Raw genomic sequence first — 19,172 nt, 5'->3', positions numbered from 1 at the left:
ATGCTAAAATGCAATTTTTGAAGGGTTTGAGTTTATTAGTGGTCTACCACCTTTATAAGATATTAACGCACATTAGGCTGTTTAATTGTCTTCAAAATAGGTTCATCGATCCTTTTACTTTTTACCAATATTTCTAAATAGTCGAATGAATAACTTTTTTAGCAAACCTTATTAAGATTGTTTCAAAAATATTCATTGCTACAATCGTATCAGTATAAGATAAGGCGGAAAAAATAATTGAAACATTTTTGAATATTGATGCTTTTAAAAAAGTAAAACCTTTAAGAATTATTTCATGAATGCGCTGAGCGTCTATAAAAACTACTAACCAAAAAATAAGTTTAAAAAATTGAATACTTAAGTTCTCTAAAAACAATCTTAACAGATTTATTAAGATGTTTTATAAAGTTAAAACATAAAAAATTTAATGAATAAAACTAACCTAAAAACTGACTTACTAAAACCGAAAATCTTTAACTATTATATTTATATATATAATTAAAAGAGACAAACGACATCTTGCCTCCTAATCTAAAAATATATTATCCACCTATACAAATCAATCAAGTCCATAAAGCCAAGTTATCTAATTTTCATAGTAACTCTTAACTTTGTTTTTGAAAGATTTTGTTGAAAGTGAATTTGTACATCACAAATAATTAGAAATTTGCAATAGGATACGCAAATTCAAAGTAAAATAACATTCGCACACATGTTTCTAAGTTCAAACATACAAAAAAAATCCTAGGTACAACTTAGTACATTCAACATACTATTTTTCAGAAAAAAACAACAACAAAAAAACCCAAAAAACAACACAAACAAACGAAGGAATAAAAACAATGCAAATAAAATTAGAGACAAAAACAATATCAACAACAAAAACATCAACAATATTAAAATTATTTAATTCTTTCAAAATATTTAAGTTAAATCTCGAAATAATTCCATAATTGCGTTAAATTGTACAAAAGTCTATTAAATATTCTATCAATTTATATGCTAAAACGCCGGAAACCCTGGCATGGGAAATTTCGATGCAAAGGTTTGAACTCGAAGACGAATAGAATTTATTTCTTTGCCCCATTCTTCTTTTTCAACCTCCGCTCGAAACTCACGTAACAAACTTTGTTTTTCAAGATGAAGGGACAACTCTATTTTTTGAGTAAGCTGTATACAATCGTGTATAAAATCTGATACAACCAACATATCATTTTCTAAAAAATTACGAGATGTGAGTGCAGGCGTACCGATGCGTACGCCGCCTGGTCTAAAAGCACTTGTGTCTCCGGGTACAGTATTTCGGTTAACTATAAATATTATAATATTCTTCAGACATTAATTAATAAGAAAATAACATATATATATATATATATAAAAATATATATATATATATATATAAAATATATATATATATAATATATATATATATATATATAAATACATATATATACATAATATATATATAAATATAATATATATACATAAAAAAATATATATATATATATATATATATATATATATATATATATATATATATATATATATATATATATACACATATATATATTAAAACACAATTAACACATAAAAAAATATAAAACAACATAAAAAAAAGCAAACCACTTATGCTCGCCATTTCCATAATTGTGTCAACTTTTGCACCATCGATCCCCAAACTTCGAACATCCATTAAAAACATGTGGGTGTCTGTGCCATCTGTTACAATCTTATAACCTAAAATTTATTAAAGGAAAATCTAAACGCTAACTATTTAAATACAACTCAACACCCTTCAAATCACAAAATAGCCTTTAAATTACTAAATATAGAATATACGAGATAAAATTATAGCAGACTGCATATTAATCAGCTGTTGGAGATTTTTTTTTAACATGTAACATTTTTTTTTAACATATCTTTTTTAACATATTTTTTTAACATTTAACATTTTTTTTTAACATATCTTTTAGTTTTCAATTATCAAAATAAATTATCTTTTAGTTTTTGAAAGTTTTTGAACATATAAAGTTTTCACCAACATCAATAGAAGAGGTTGTAAATTTTGCATGGTCATACCAAAGATAATTAAATGAAATTTAAAACCTGTGGACAAATTGGAACTTAGTAAGATATAGTTAGTAAAAATATTGGGCAACAGATTTAGTGCCATGTGTTTTGGCAGTAAATCTGTTGGAGTAATTCCCAGGCTCTAATCACCTTTTTTTTTTTGCAAAAATTTCTCATTCAACGTAAACATGAACATACTTAAATTTTGAGTTTTGAGAATGTCTAAAACTGTCATATCTAAAATATCAAAAATCTGCCACATCCTGGATCCGCCACCGATTACAGATGCAGAAAAGACATTTTACAAACACTTTGCACCACTAAAAAACAATTATTTCAAAAAAGCGCCAAAGGTTACTTCTTTCACAAAATTTTTATAGAGCACATTTAGCACCAAAAAATGCTGAGACCGCTTGTTTATCAGTTTTACAGCTCCACTTAAGTTAAAAAATTTTTGTTAAATATTTTTTTATATTTAGCCAAACTTTTAAAACTACAATCAATTAAAAAAAAAATGATCTAGAACCACTATTATAGAACTTTTCATAAATTAATGTCTGGGAAAATATTAAAAGTAACTCTATATATATCAGAAAATCATCCATTAAATTTCTTTTGAATTACTTTTTTGACCAAAAGTTTTAACTTTGCACCTAAGTTTCTCATTTTTAAAATAAAAAAGTTTAATTTTGGCCACACTATATCCCACTGTGCAGCATTTTAGTAGATGTACAGTTCATTCCTATTGCACACAGTGTACCTCCTCCAATCTTTTTATCTCTCCCTAATATTCTGCCAACTACTTCACCAGTTTTCCAACAGCTTCTAGGCAACTTATCATTGTTTTTAATTAAATCCTATATTTCATTTGAATGTTAGTGGTCAAGTTTGACAATATTCCATTATCAAGTTTATCAACTTGAAATTGTTGTCAAATAGAAAACAACTTAACATCACCTTTTATTGCAAAAAAGATGCATATAAGACGAAAGTGATATCAATTCTTACTGTCAATTTAAGATGTATACTTCTTGTAATTCCGCATAAATAAAAAAAATGTGCTTAACAAAAAAGTAAAGAACCAAAATCTTTTACATAAAATGTCATGCAAAGTCAACTCCTCCTGTGTTATCAAAGGCAAAGACAATTTACACAAAATTCAGGAAGATTGGGCAGTTTAACACATTTACTTGTTTTACCTAAAGCCTTTGTGACATTGGGTAAAACAAGAGAAAATGCATGTGTAATGAAAAAAACTAGATGAATAAAATATTGTTGAATTACAAATCATGCAACATTGAGTTTTGGTTAATGGAACAAGAGATGTTAGCACATTTGAGCAGCGAACATGATAGTATATGAAAAAAAGAGAAAGAGATGCAACAAAATCAATGATCATCCAGGTCAAAAACTTGGAAAACATTTAGCAAAAAAAAATCTAGAGAAAATCCGGAATTTATTTCCCTTATATTTGCCTTTATCTTTAAGCTAATGGTGTTCTCAATTTTATTGAAACTTTTTTTATTTGCATGGGCGATGACTGAAAAAAATTAAAAACAAAATTTTTGCAAAAATAAGTAATTAAATTTGTATTAATGGAAAATTTTTTATGTGTATCCGGAAAAACTAAAAGTTGAGAGAAATATCAGGAATTCCAAATCCGCAAAAAATATCAGCAAAAAGATTATCTCTAAACTAAATTTTAAACTTCGTCTCGTAAAAAACCATCCAGTGAATGATATCATCCAGTGAATGATACCATCTAATCAATGATAATCCAAGAAGACACAAACTAACTCATTAAGACTGTTGCCATTCATCAATATAAGAATAACAATAATATTGCAATAACTGATAGCAGTAAGTTATGTTTTATTTAGATTAAAATTCACAAGTCATTGCATATCAAAAAATCACAGAAGAGAGATAAGCTAATTGAAGATAAGCTAATTGTAACAAGCAGCCAGAAAATAATGATAGTTTGACAAGACTAAAGTATATAGTTGTGTTGTCAGCAAATTGAACCACTTTAAATTTAAGATTGTCAGGAAGATCATTAATATAGATGAAAAGCAATAAAAGACGAAGGATGGAGCCTTGTAGTACTTCAGAACTGGAAATGACTTTGTAAATAACACTGTTCACAGATTTTCCAGTCTCAAGAACTTTATTTCTGAGATAATATATTTGATTTCGTTATTTTATTTTTTTTAAGCACTGTGTGTGTGTGTGTGTGTATATATATATATATATATATATATATATATATATATATATATATATATATATATATATATATACATATATATATACATATATATATATATACACAGTGCCAAAATAAATAATAATAATATGCATTATTTTGAGAATAATGGACTTTAGCAACAGACAATACCTTTTTACATTAATTTCTTGCAATGATAGATGTCTGTTTTCTAGTGAGTTGTTCTTGAGGAAAATTTAAAAGAAAAAAAAAAAAGAATATTGCAGGAGCACTCCAAAGACAAAATCACGAGGTAGAGTGAGAGTTGACTTAAAACCAACAAAAAGAAATAAAAGCATTCATACCTGCATAAATTTAGGTGATATGCATGAGGCACAATTTTCACTTACTACTAGCCAACCTCAAAACTATTAAATTGAACTATAGAGCTGTACTTTTATTAGGAAGATAGAAAGAGTTACATAGCCTTCATGAAAGCACAAGCAAAACCCAAGCCTAGCGTCAAGAAGATCCAACATTCATCATCCTAGGCAGGAAATAATATAATACAAGTTATTATCTACACCAGCCTGATAGATAAAGAAGAGGTGCAAGGCTGGTCAACAGAATATTTTTGCTTACTTTTAAAATCTTTGCCTATGAGGTTTTCTACAAGACAATCTTGGGCAGATATTAACTGCCTGATGCAGTTAATATCTGCCCAAGATAAGTACATTATTAAGACACTATCTTTAGTCTTAGCTCAACTTAGTGCCCCAAGGCAGGGGTATTTTAAGTTAGAGTTAAAACAATTGAATAGTTCTTGAAATAGTTAGTCCATAAGAACTATATCTTTTTGAAATTGATAAAATAATGATTGTTTAGTTTATCACACATGAAAGGGTTTGATAATTGATCAAAGCAAAAACAAATTTTTTGTCCAAACTTAGTCAGTTACAGCATCTAAATAAAAAAAGAGAAAGCAAAATTAACACCCTCCGATGTCTTGTGTGCTTATTTCATTGAACTTTGATAAATTCACTAATTCTTGGTTTGATGCTTTTTTTTTGTTATTCTAGGTTTCAAAGTGCTCCCAAAAGTCCTTACGGTCTTATCACAGAGCACCATGCAATTAACTAGGAAGTTCACACCTCCTTTCACACCAATGTTGCTTTTTAGACTAGAGTCGGAGTCAAACCTCAGACCTCTGGATTTTAAGACAGAATTCAAACCACAATGCTACAGCTGCTTACTTTCCAATTCTAATTTACCTTCTCTCATCACATAGGGAGCTCTGTCAAAAAATTTAAGGCATCAGTAAAATTATAAAATCATGTGGTAGTATCTTCCACATTAACTCAACCAGAAGCTGTGAAATGTTTTTAGATTTTTAAATGTAATTATTTAATTGCTATTCTATCATTACATTAAGTCTAAAAACAAAGCACTTATACAGTGAAACATACTCTCGAGGTTTTGTAAAAATACATTTTCCAACCAAATATAATGTAAAATAATACTGGTTAGAGGGATACCAATATTCAAAAAAGCTTGTTTAACATAAGATATTAAAGAAATTAAGGCCATCATTAAAAGATAAATTTTTACTTATTTAACAACCTAGTGTCTGTCATTTTTTAGAGAATACCATCATTTTTCAATTTATAACGTGCGGAGTAATAATAAAGTAAATAATACTACAAAAAACTTTTTGAAAAATTTGAAAAATTAACTTAAATATATTTGCTTGCTTTTGAAAGCATTGCCATAACTTTCCAGTTTCCTAATCTGGCTTTTTATATACTGTTTTTCCAGTGGCAATTTGATAAGAAATAAAGATGTAATTAGACATTAAAAGTATTTGTGAAGTTATTTAAAAAGCAGAACATATAACTTGTGGAAACACCAAAAAAATGTTGTGACAACACCAAAAAAAGCACTTAATATATTATGACTTGTGGTCTATTAGATAATATATGGTCGAAAGTCCATCCCTAACAATTTATATTTTTAGCCTTATTTATTTAATTATGTTGGCTTATCATTGGAACACAAATTTTTTAAGAGTGTAACTAAAAGTAATTTTTATTACTGAAAGTAATTTTTATTATAAATATAAATTAATAATGCTAAACAATATCAGATTTTTGCTATTGTTAGTAATCATCAGTTAAACACTAAAACAATGAATTTTTGCATTTAAACTGACTTTAAAGCCACTAGCCTAAGAGGTAGATTAAGAGTGTTCCATTTATGCAAAATCTTAAGATTATCAAGCCAACTTTTAAATTGAGGTTTAGATTACAAAAAAAAAAAAAAAACATGTACCAGGTACTTTTTTAACGTATAAAAATTTTAGGGTGCCCAACTTGGAAAATGTTGAATGAAATCCTTTTTTACATATTTTTGCCTGAAATGTTAACAAATACATTTAGTAACAACTTTAGCTTTTCACACTGTATTATCTTATATTGAATAAAAAATTCAACTTGAAAAAATTAATTTAAGGGCCCCCTTGAAGAATTAAATAGTCAAGTAGTTTTGTACTTTGGCAATGTCAGTAAAGTAATTTACACCAGGTTTTGTTAAACAGTATTACTATTATTAACCATAAAAGTTTAAATTTGGGACAATATAAAAATGCATTCGTAAAAGATTTTATATAATAGAAATGTATGAACCTATATAAAAAAATTTGTTTGTCTTATTTCAACCAATTAATTATTCTTAAACGATGGTCTTATCTAAACTGGTTGTTAAGTATAAGGAAAATTTCTTTTCATAATGTTTCTTCAGCAGCTTGGTCATTACATAATTTTGTAAGATTAAGTTGTTTATTTTAAGATTTTTGTTTTAGCAGTAAGTTTAATTATTAGTTAGTTTTAATAATTATTTAAATTATCAAGTAATTAGATTCGGACTTAATAATTAGTTTAAACAGTGGTTTTAAGAGATAACGTTTTGTGTTTTAAATTTTTTATTTATTTAAAGCTTTTTGTGTTTACAGTTAAATGAATGCCTTAAGTCAATGTCCAGAGCACAGAGAAGAAAAACAGCTCTAAGTGATAAAATTTTTTTTGAGAAAAGTGCAGATAAGTCAAGCAGCTCAATCCAAGTTTTCACTTCCCTCCAGAAAAATGAAAAACCAGATTGTCAACTGTTGGTATTCAAATGAATCCTACAATGCTAACAAAATCATTTACTGATGTCTCCAACTAATTAGGCCTCAGTATAAGAGGTTTGCGATGTTTGATGAGGACATTTTGCCTATTGAACGATCTGCTATGGCATTGAAGCTATACAACATCCAAAGTGGGGAAGAAATGAACCCTGAAAAACTGTCTTTCCCGAATATCAATAATGACAACATCCTTTCTTTTGTGTTTTTAATTGGTCCACATTCCTGGCTACTTTTTAACCTAATCAAGATGACTACAAACCAGGTAGACTGGTTGCAATTGCCTGAGTACTGGATGAATATAAAAGACTAAAACTGTTTAAAAAATGTTGTTAAGTACTGTCAAGTTGTGAATGACTGCACCAAGAGAGGTGTAAAACTTATACAAGACTACAAAACCAAAAGCAAAGACCCTGCACAGCTTCAACTTCTACTTAAAATAGTAAAGGGACATCGCAAAAAAGCTGTTTTTTAAGTACGAAAAGTAAACTTAATGATCCAGGGCTCAAATTAATGCAAAAAAAATCTAATCGCGATTAAAAAATCCCTGGCACCGCTTTGCGGTAATAGGGAGCGGTTGCGTTAGTACAAAATTGTATCTTTTGTACATTAGTTCGTAATTATTTTTTTAAACATAACATCTCTCATATGTAAATATTATCTTATAGCTTTCTCATTTGTAAATATATCGTATGTAAATATTATCTTATAGTTTTCTCGTTTGGTGGAGTTTAAAATAGCGTAGGTTAACTGTAATTTATAATTTAAAGTTGCAGTTATATTGTAATGAGCAAGTAATACATTTAATACTATTAAAATATAACTTTCAGTAATTGTTAATAACATAATACTTAAAAAAGCAAATGTAAAATGAACAAATAAAATTGGAAATAATACAATATTTAAACCACTTCAATTAGTTATAGAAAACATGTGTTATTTTTAAAGAGTATTTAATTTTTATTGTAAAAAGCTATAAAACAACAATTAAACAAACTGCAAAGTTGTTTTAACAATATAAAGAGCTTGAGTTAATGTAAAACAACTTTGTGACGTTGTTTAATAACATAAAATGCATTTAAAATAAAACAAATTAAATAAATAGAATTGTTCTAATTAATAAATTAAAACATTATCATAATATAACTTTAAACTTCTTATTTGCGCAAAAACATGCCTGTAGACCATACTAGTCTATAATCTATAGGCAAAACAAGTAAGATCATGGAAGTATAAAACAGATGGAAGTTCACCAAGCCCCAAACATCAAAGCAATTTCAAGTCGTCTCGGGAGTATCCTTGTAATCGACAATTAAAAAAATCAAAATGCTATTTTTAAATTTTTATCAAAATACTATTTATAAATTTTTATGAATGTACATACTTGCGTCAACATATAAAGATTAGGCGTTTAAGTGCAGTCTTGGTGTCATTTTCTTTTTGTTTACGAAGCCAAAAATAATTTAAACATATTCTTGTGTTTAAGAATATGTTTAAATTATTTTTTTAGATAAAAATTTCATTGAACAGAAGTAAAATAGTTTATTAATTTTAACTTTTTATAATTTAGTTTTTTTTTTTAACTTTTGCAATCAGGAGTTTAATATTTGCAATAGAATGTTTCTATTTTTAAAACTATTTTCAATAAAAAAATTTTAACTATTTAAAATGTTTACAATTCAATTAAAAATTTCTCACTTACACTATGTCTTAAATCTGGTATTGTTACTGTAGCTAGATATATGTTATAAAATTATTTGAATTAGAGAATTTTAGAAAACCAGAATTCTTTTGTTCAAATAGATTTCTTTTTAAATAAAATTCCTAAAAACAATTTGCATATTTATAGAAAATGTTCAATCTTGATATTGCTTTAAATAAAATATAAAAAAATGGTAATGTGTTTTTCATATTCTATTTAAGATTTCTTGTTAAAGTAATTTTTAGTAAAAAGCTTATACTATGTGTTAAGAGCATATAATATATAAATAGAAACATTTATATTTCTATTTTTTGCAAGTCTTTGATATATAATATAAATTAAGTAAATATAATAGTTGAGTAACAGTAAGTTACTGCAGTAACTTAACTGGCTGTTTTGATTTACTTTAAAGGTAAATTTAGTATTATGTACTTTATCCGTTCAGTAAATTAAATTAAATATAACTTTAAAATAATATTGACTTCCACACAGAGATTTGAAGTAATTTAAATTCAAAAGTGCTTTATGTTGAACCAAATCTCCACACAAGAGAGCAAAGTTATACTTCTATTCAAAAGATAAACTTAATGTGACATACTTTAAGATCCCTAATTGAAAACTTAGACAAAAAAATTACTTTTAAGAATGGCCAAAAAAATGCTAAATTAAAAAAGAAAAAAATTAACAAAAAAAAAAAAAAAAAAAAAAAAAAAAAATGGCGAAAAAACAAAAACAAATTACAAATTAATTACAGTTAATTCAACCCCAGTGATCATTTGTTTTTTTTTTAAACAGTGCAAAATGTATTAATCCTACAATAACTGAAGTTAAATTACTTAAAACCACTTAACTATTTAATTCGAGGGAACCTTTAAATTAACTATTTTCAAGTCAAAATTTTTTATACAATATAAATAAGATAGTAAATATACTGTGTGAAAAATACTTGGAACATATCATTTTTTTCATAGTCTAAACCTCAATTTAAAATTATGCGGGAATGGGACACCCTAAGGTAGCATGCATATAGATTATTATTGAAAGAACAACTTTGATACTACCTTCCACCATTTTGATTATGGATTATTTCTCTTATATGAAAATATAATTCTTGCCCTAGTTCTCAGACTATTCATTTTCTTTCTACTACTCCCTCAGTCAACTTCATTTTTAGACCAAGTTGCTAAGAATCTCTCACAACTTTCCTATCACTAAGCATATATCATTTTAATGTAACACTTTTTACAAACCCACAATTAACATCATATTAACTTCCACATAAACATCTTTTGATTGCAATGCAACACATGATGAGGAGATTAAAAAAATTACCTTTGAAAAAAACTTTGCTTTTTAAGTTAACTTCCTTACAACACCCAATCTGATGATGCAAATAAGCCACCCAACCTCTTGATCATAGAAGAGTCTTTTATTGGCCTCTAACCATTCAAAATTTTTTTTTAGTCATTCAGCTACTCCAGTTTCACTTCCATGCCCATTTTGCACCACCTAATTCCCTTTTTCTTAGACCAGATTTTTTTTTAAAAGATTCTCTTGCACAGACAACTGCTTGGTTGTTTTAAAGACCTGATTACAAGCCACTTTATCTCTAATTTAATAAACCTTAATTCTTTATTTTTTCCTATAAATTTAAATTTAGATGTAGTTAGTTATTTAGCAATAACACAGAAAATGGGGCAAATGTCTTGAGTTTAGGTTTTCTTTTTTTGTTAAAAAAGTTTGATAAGTCATACTAATTAAATTAGTATCACTTATTGATAAATTTCATTGTCAATTATTAATTCATAACTCATCTATGTTATCCTCAATATGCAATATATATTTTAAGTTTTATTAGAGAAAAGAATGAATCAACTCTTTGTACTAATGAGCAAATTATTTTTGTTAACTATGTTTTTATATTTTAATTTGTTACTGCATAAAGATGACAAAAAATTTTTAAAAAGTTAAAAATACCTTTATCTTGCAAAGCTTTTGCAAGAGCTTGTGCATTTTTTATAACTTGCTTAGCATACTCAGCAAATTGTGGTGTTGCAGCTTGTTTTAATGTTACTGCAACAGCAGCAATGTTATTGTTGTGTGGTCCACCTAAAAATACAATAACTAGACAGATACTAATTAATAATTGCACAAAAAAATGTTATTCACAAAATATAAAGTGCATTTACAAATTTTTTTTTAATGTTTTTTAAATGTGCATAAAACTTATAAAATCAATTTTGTGCATAAAAAACCTTGAAGAGTAGGAAATACTGCATTATCAATTCGAGTAGCATAATCATACATTACAGATTTGCCATGCTGATCTTTAAACTTCTCCCCAATCCTGTAAAATATTAAACCAGACCGTGAACCGCGTAAGCTCTTATGAGTCGTAGATGTGACAATATCACAATGCTGGAATGGACTAGGAATGGCATTAGCAACAATAAGACCACTATAATGTGCCATGTCACTCATGAGTATTGCTCCTACTTCATCACATATTTTGCGAAATCGTTCATAGTCTATAATTCTTGAATAGGCACTTGCACCAGCAATTATTAACTTCGGTTTGAAAAGTTTTGCGCTTTCAAGCAGCTTATCATAATCAATCAAACCAGTTTCAGGATTCACCTTATAAGGCATTGATTCAAAAAAAATTGAAGAAGCTGATATTCGTTTCTTTTCTGTCATGTATCCGTGAGTCAGGTGACCTCCATCTGGAAGGTCTAGGCCCATAATGCGATCATGGGGTTGCAATAAACCTGTGTATACTGCAAAGTTTGCTGGGGAACCAGAATAAGGTTGCACGTTGACACCCCATTTAGTATTATCAAGCCTAAAAAAATTTGTTAAATGATTAATGTCATACAAACACATTTGTTCAAAAAAGGATAAAGTGCTTCTGTACATAGGTATTGAAACTTTCCTGGTAGATAAGATCTTTGTGAAAAAAAGGTGATGCAATTTTTTTCTACAACTTAAATGAAGTTGAAGTTTTATTACTCACTAAAATTTATAACTCACTCAAAACTGTTTTATTAGTTAAAAGTTTTATTACAAAAATTTTTTTTTTAATGTTTGGTGGTTTTCATGAGCTTTCGAGCAATATTTATTTTCCTTTTTAATAGTGTTTGAAAATTTATTTTCCCTTTGAGATACCATATGTGAAATTATGACAGTCAATGCTCCTTCCCCAACTTTATCAATTTAATTGTTGAAAATGGTGAGATCTTTAATCACAATTAAGGCATTAATTGGAGCATTAACTAAAATTGAGAAACTTTCAAGTCAGATCAGGATCATCATGATCACCATGCTACTGGGTGATCATGATCACCCTGATCCTATACTATCATGTAAGCCAGAGTACTACCTGTACCTAAAGTAAGTTCTTTAACCAATTTAAAAAATGACTAAAGTATCAAAAACTTTAAAACAAAAACCACCATTTTCTTCAAGATGGCCCCTGGGTAGAAATATTTTGTTTTCCTGCTGATATATGTGCTTCTTATGTAATTTTTTATATTCAGACTAACATGAAATCTTTTATTTCCTCTCGACGATTCTAGCCTCACTCTTATTCATGGTTTTCTTCTCATTGTGTTGCTGCAATTTCTAATTGTAAACATTACTTCCATATCTATTGCAAAAACAACTCTAAAGAAAAAAAAGGTTTTTTTTCTTCTCTAGCTACCGTCCTATTAGCCTTCTTCCTATCATAAGCAAGGTTTTTGAGTCTTTAATTAACAAACACTTAATATCACATCTTAAATCTAATAAATTAATTTCTAATTATCAATATGAGTTTTGATCTTCTTGTTCTACTGCTGATTTGTTAACGGTATTAACTACACTCTTTTTCATATCCTGTAATTTTAGGAGTTCCTCAAGGTTCTATCCTCGGCTCATTACTTTTTTAAATTTACATTAAAAATCTCCTAGAAATGCTCACATCTAAGATGGAATTGCTTACTGATGATACTACCATTTATTGTCTTGATAAGAAGCCAACACTCGCTGATTGCTAGGAGAGGGCATTTGAACTTGAAAAGTACCTCACTTCTGCTACAGAATGGGGCTCTCAGTTGCTGGTGAACTTCAACTCAGATAAAACTCAATTTTTTCAGCTAATCATTATCACAACAATCTTGGTCTTCCTACATTATAAACTGTACTCAATGAATCTACCCTTCCCTTTCTAGGATTAACTCTTACTTCCAATCTTTCTTAGAAACCATATATCAAATCCATTGCAAAATTAGCACCTGCTAAAGTTGCATCTCTTTATCGTGCTCGCCACCTTCTTACTCCGGATTCTACTCTTTTTCTTTATAAATCTCAAATCTGTTCTTGTATAGAATGCTGTTGCCATTTCAGGAGGGGATCTTTGAATGATGTCCTTTCTTTTTTAGATTAGGTACAAAAATGCATCGTAGACATATTTGGACCTGCTCTTGCATCCAACCTTTAGCCATTGTCACATCGTTGTAATGTTATTTCTTTCTCTTTTCTATAAATACTATAATGGGTGCTGCTCTAAAGAGCTAGTGTCTTTTGTGCAATCTACTAAAATATATTATCATGTTACTTATCATTTAATTAAGTCTTATCCTTTTACTATGACTGTTCCAAGTGCTCCAAAAAATCTTATTTGTCTAATTTTTTTCCTTGAACATCAGGTCTTTGGAATGCAATCCCTTCTTCTTGTTTTGCCAATTCATACAATTTGCAATCTTTTAAGTTAACTGTTAATCGCTATCTTGCTTTATAAACTTCATCTTTTCTCTTTCAGTAACTTTCAACTCTAATTATCAATAAGTTGTAGCAAAACAAAAACTTTTCTACTTGTCTTGTGAATCTTAACCTAATTTATTTGCAGGCAATTTCAAAGAGTTGTTTGTTTTTTTGCAACTTTAATTTCATCTACTGCTGCAACTCTCTGAGGCTCTTGAGGAAAATGTTCTAAGGTAACATCTTAGAACATTTTCCTCAAGAAAATGTTCTAAGATGTTACCTTAGAACATTTAGAATCTTGCTTTTTTTTTCTATGATGATACTCTGATACTCTAATAATAATTTGTCACTTATTTTTGCTAAATATCCATTTTAAGCATAAGAAAAAAAAAATACAAATAAAAAAAATGCTAATACTTTAGATGTTTGGTTAAAAATGAACATAGAATATTTTAAAAAACTCTAGAATATTATGTAAATTTCTAGAATATTCTTTAAAACTAACGGTAATATAGCTTTTTAAAAGCATTCTTCTTCTTTAATGAAACAATACAGTATTGAGTGAATTATGTTCTGTCAATTAAATGTGTCGAATGTATAAACTTTAGCTATTAGACATGTTATCACAGTGATACAAATAACCAGAAAAATTACAATACCTAAATAAAGAAGAGTTTTTTTTTTTTAAACAACCCTAAAGTTAACCTACACCAATATCAGTTAAAATCATTTTCTATAAATCATTTAGCACTTTAGTGTTGTATGATAAAAAAACAAAGTTATTACAAAAATATTCACCAACAATTAAAACTGAATTAGACTTTGACAAATGATTATTATTGAATTAATAACATTTCATTTTATTTATTTATTAAAGTCTGCAGTTTCTTGCAAAATATATTTTATCAACCAGGACTTATCAAACTCAATATTATTCTTAAGTACAAAATTTTCAACAATCGTTGTCAATTTAAATCTTAAAAATCTTTCTAACATTAAAATAATAATAAGAATAATAGAATGTAAAATGTAATATTAATTCTATATTTGTTTTTCTCACACACTTTGTAAATATCTTTATTCAATATATATACATTTGCAAACACCCCCGAGGGGATAATAAACATTATAAACGTTATATACAATGTAATAAATGACATACCCACAACGTTCCTTCTGTCGCAACACAACAATAGTTTATATATAATACAGTTATTTACACTAAGTACAACACCCCTTGATCTCTAGATCACAAAGTCCGCATACTTATTCGAAAACCTCCGCACTCGCGTCGATCTTCGGAGATTCAGGTTATCCGCGATGGGTTCTTCCGATTCTCTGATAGACAAGTCAGCTACAATGGGAGCAGGACGGGTGTCCGACATGTGTCTTGGCAATCCATTGATTTCTACCGAAACTCCTCGTCCTTCATCTGAGACTCTTCCTCTGTTCCATTTGCTCGTGCATTTTGAGTCAGGTGGTTTTACAAATACTTCTTGTCCTTGTGTATAGTTGTGGAGAACTTCCACATTAGTTTTGGCAGAAATTGTGTGTGGTTTCCACTCGTAGGAAAATATAGCTTTGCAGGGGAGCGATGTTTCCTCTCTATTTTTTCTGGGAGCTATGTTATACCAATATACCATTTTTAACGGGTCTTTGCCACTTCTGGCTGCCATGCGCTTGATTGTGCGATGATGACGTTCAACAATTCCATTTCCAAATGGCCTGTAAGCACAACTAAACAGGATAAACACTCCCCATTCTGCGCATAATTCACCAACGAGTTTTGAGCGAAGTCTTGCTGTTGTCAAGTAGAACTTGCCACGGAGGTCCTTTTTCTCGGAATATTTCTTCTAAATGGAAGCACACTGTTGTTTCTTTCTCGTTCTGTAGCCTTCTCCAAATTGCAAACTTGCTCCTTTTTCCACAGTCAATAATAGACAAATAAATCTCTGATTTGCAGTGGGTTATGTCAATAGCCAAACAATGCCAGCACTTTCCAACTTCAAGATTTCCTTCTTCCCATCTAATTGGCGCAGGATCCACCGATAAACATCTTTCGCAACTTTTCACGACTGATTCAACGTCTTTTCTGCAAACTTTCTCCTTCGGATATGTCTGTTTCATTAAATAAAGTGTTTGATTGACTCCAAAGTGATGAAGATTATGAAACGACTTCACATCAGGCAGTACAATGTTTGCTGTCATTGCAGAATGGTTTGAATGCAGCCAGTTCTGTGGTACCCTCGTAAGAGCATCCGCTTTATTTTCTGCTGACTTTACCAGGAAAAGTTTTAATTTTATATTGCATTCCTTTATAAGATCTTCAATTAACGACAACCGGCGACGGACAAGTGATTCTCCAAGACCGTGTACTCGAACGGGTTTGTCACCGATAATTAAGGAGCCCAACCAACTGACAACAGTAGCCGAATCACACTTTATGTTAATACATTCGAATCCCCATTTTGTTGCTAGATTAATTCCTTTTATCACGGCTTCTAACTTTGCAAGATTAATATGAGCCGTATCATCTTGTTTCCTCCGCCACGAACATTCTTCTACTATTTCCCCAGCCACTTCCAAAACTATGCCAACAGCTAAACTGCTTGCATCGCACTTCACTGTTGCTTCAGAAATGTTTTTGATGTTCCATGACCCATGAACGGGATCTTCCTTTGTAAGTCTTTCATTCAAACTGCATACTAATTTAACAACACCTTCGTTTACCAAAGAGTCCCATCCACAACTACTCGAAACTCTTTTTAGATAGCTGCACGAAGGGCGCAGCCAATTTGCTATTGGAAAATTTCTGGTCAGCTGTTTGCACCAAGAAAAGATTTGCCGACGTGTCATTTTTCCTTCCGGAACTTTGGGTATGTTGTCACGTTTCTAACGGACTTGGTTGCATTGTTTGTACACTCGCAATTCAAGCACACGACCACCAACAAGTTTTTCTGGCAACTTAGAATCCAAGCCATATTTTTTCAAGAGTTCTTGAACTCTGCAACTTGACACTATGTTATTATTGACAATGATATCATCAATAAATGAATCCGCCCCAGACTCGACAAATTTATCTAAGGATAATACCTTTTTTAAGATTTTAGTCATTATTCTGGGCGCCACATTTAAACCAAAACCCAATCTTGTTAGACAGTAACGCTGCCCTTCATATTCCACAATTTGATATTTCCATAATGCTTTGTCGACACGAATTTGCAGGTACACTTTCTTTAAATCGATTATCTCAAGATTTTCTCCCAACTTTCTCCAGTTGCGAAGTTTGGTACTGCAAACATCGCCATCTGCAGTATGACTGAATACAAATTGATTCAACTCCCGGTAATCCATCACCGGACGTATTTTTAACTTATTTCGTTGAGTTACTGCCGTCAATGGAATGATGCCATTACATCTCCCTTCAAATGGTTTCAGCCATCCCCGTGCTATCCATTCACTTATTTCCATTGCGTACTCACTTTTAACATCCTCAGAGATATGATAGTTTGGAATTTTGTTAGTTAAAGTTGGTGGTTCTATCAGCCATTTCCAAGACACGCTTCAACTGCCATTTTTGAATTCTGCTACGAAGTCTTTATCAATCAGCTTTAGAATAGTAGACGAAGATACTTCACTCGTTTTTTCTTGAGAAATAGCAGTAGCACCGATAGTTAGTTGCTCCACATTGAAGTTTATGGTTTCGCCGTCTCTCCCGACTTGGACACCTCCAAGCAGTCGTATTGCGTCCATACCAGGTAGCATTTCATATTCGGGAACAATGTCTGCCACCAGGCATTCCAAATCGATGGTGGTATCATTTATAGAAAGATTAACAACAATCTGGTGTTTTATTTCAATTGAGTTTCCATTCATCATAACAACCTTTTCTCTTGCGTGTTTGACATTTTTTGCGTTTACAATTTCACGACTTAAAATGGATTTGGAGCATCCAGTATCCAACAATGCTTTTATTTTTCTTCCATTAACATGTACGCAGAGAGTTGGCGGTTTTATATTTTGTGGGAAGCCGCTCGCACAAAAACGGGTGGCTTCCCTTCCATGTTTTTTGAGTTCGTACACTTTTTATAACAGTGCAGGGCCAGGTGATTGTCTTCTTTTATTTCATCACTAAGACCTTGATAAACGGCAAATGCTCCGCCAGAGAGAAATAAGGGGAGCACCACATGCAACTCATCAACTTTTTGAAGTTTTGCTACCAGTTCCAATTTCTGTATCCATTCTGAAAATTCACCCGAACCATTGTATTGCGACACCAAATCTGCAAACTTTATCACGATACTCATTGCCGAAATAGTTTGTAATATTAATTCTTTATTTGTTTTTCTCACACACTTTGTAAATATCTTTACTCAATATATATACATTTGCAATTACCCCCGAGGGTATAATAAACATTATAAACGTTATATACAATGTAATAAATGACACACCCACAACATTCCTTCTGTAGCAACACAACAATAGTTTATATATAATACAGTTATTTACACTAATTACATAAAATGTTAGTAAAAATAGTTTTGTGCTAATTTATATAAAGCTAAATTTAATGAGTTAAATGAATATTATACCTAAAAGCTTCCAATGCCCTTTTTTGACAAAGAACTTCCATTTCATCAATATATTCATTTCCTCCATAATACCTTGCGTGGACCTTTCCTTCTGAATACTTGTTAGTAAAGCAGGAACCAAGACATTCCATAACTGCACGACTAGTAAAATTTTCTGATGCAATCATTTCTAATCCACATCTTTGTCTGTGATCTTCCTTTTTAAGGATGGAAAATATTTCTGGATCATTGGTCTCTAGAGGCTCATTAAGATCACACATCTCCTTCAGCTATTTTTTATGTTTTATAATTTTGTTTATATTATAATAAAATATTATATTATACTACAATGATATAGATAGATACTAAAGATTTATTCGTAAAACACTATTATTTTGGTAAATCTGCAGTTAAGCGGCCTAAAATAATTTTATTTTTTGCTTATTGTGCTCGCCTCAGACTTTTTAAGCATAAAAGATATTTTATTGACTTCAGTACATACATCAATCATTTTATAGCCTGTTGCCACAAAGGAGTGCTGCTACATTGACTGAGGTTTTGGTACGGGGCAGCAATCTTTTATTTTATTATTTCAATAATGAAAAAAAAAGAGAGAGAGAACCCTCAGTCAATGCAGTAGCACTCCCTTGCAGCAGCAGGCCAAAAGATAGTCTATGTATTTACCGAAGCTGATAAATATTT

The 19,172-nt window shown here is 29.9% G+C and overlaps 1 protein-coding gene across 1 annotated transcript; it reads right to left on the bottom strand.

The window, feature by feature from the left end:
- Positions 1-889: 889 nt before the first annotated feature.
- LOC100202856 (serine hydroxymethyltransferase, cytosolic) lies at positions 890-18,834 on the bottom strand. Its single transcript, XM_065802982.1, has 5 exons — positions 18,492-18,834; positions 11,412-11,998; positions 11,134-11,265; positions 1,624-1,737; positions 890-1,310 (listed from the first exon to the last, which is right to left on the bottom strand). The coding sequence occupies exons 1-5, from the start codon at positions 18,749-18,751 to the stop codon at positions 1,003-1,005; spliced, it is 1,401 nt and encodes a 466-aa protein (XP_065659054.1). The 5' UTR covers positions 18,752-18,834; the 3' UTR covers positions 890-1,002.
- Between the last annotated feature and the right edge of the window lie 338 nt (positions 18,835-19,172).

The sequence above is a fragment of the Hydra vulgaris genome, chromosome 08 (assembly GCF_038396675.1).
Source record: "Hydra vulgaris chromosome 08, alternate assembly HydraT2T_AEP".
NCBI lineage: Eukaryota > Metazoa > Cnidaria > Hydrozoa > Anthoathecata > Hydridae > Hydra > Hydra vulgaris.
This window is presented reverse-complemented; position numbering and strand designations above follow the sequence as displayed.

Bases quoted from the DNA above. Each gene is read 5' to 3' on its own strand.
- LOC100202856 (XM_065802982.1), bottom strand. From the start codon at position 18,751: ATGTGTGATCTTAATGAGCCTCTAGAGACCAATGATCCAGAAATATTT. The intron at 11,266-11,411 runs GTTTTTTATGCA...TTGTATTTTTAG, and splicing joins AGTATTTCCTACTCTTCAAG to GTGGACCACACAACAATAAC. The intron at 1,738-11,133 runs GTATTTTTAACT...AATAAATTTTAG, and splicing joins AAAAGCTTTGCAAGATAAAG to GTTATAAGATTGTAACAGAT.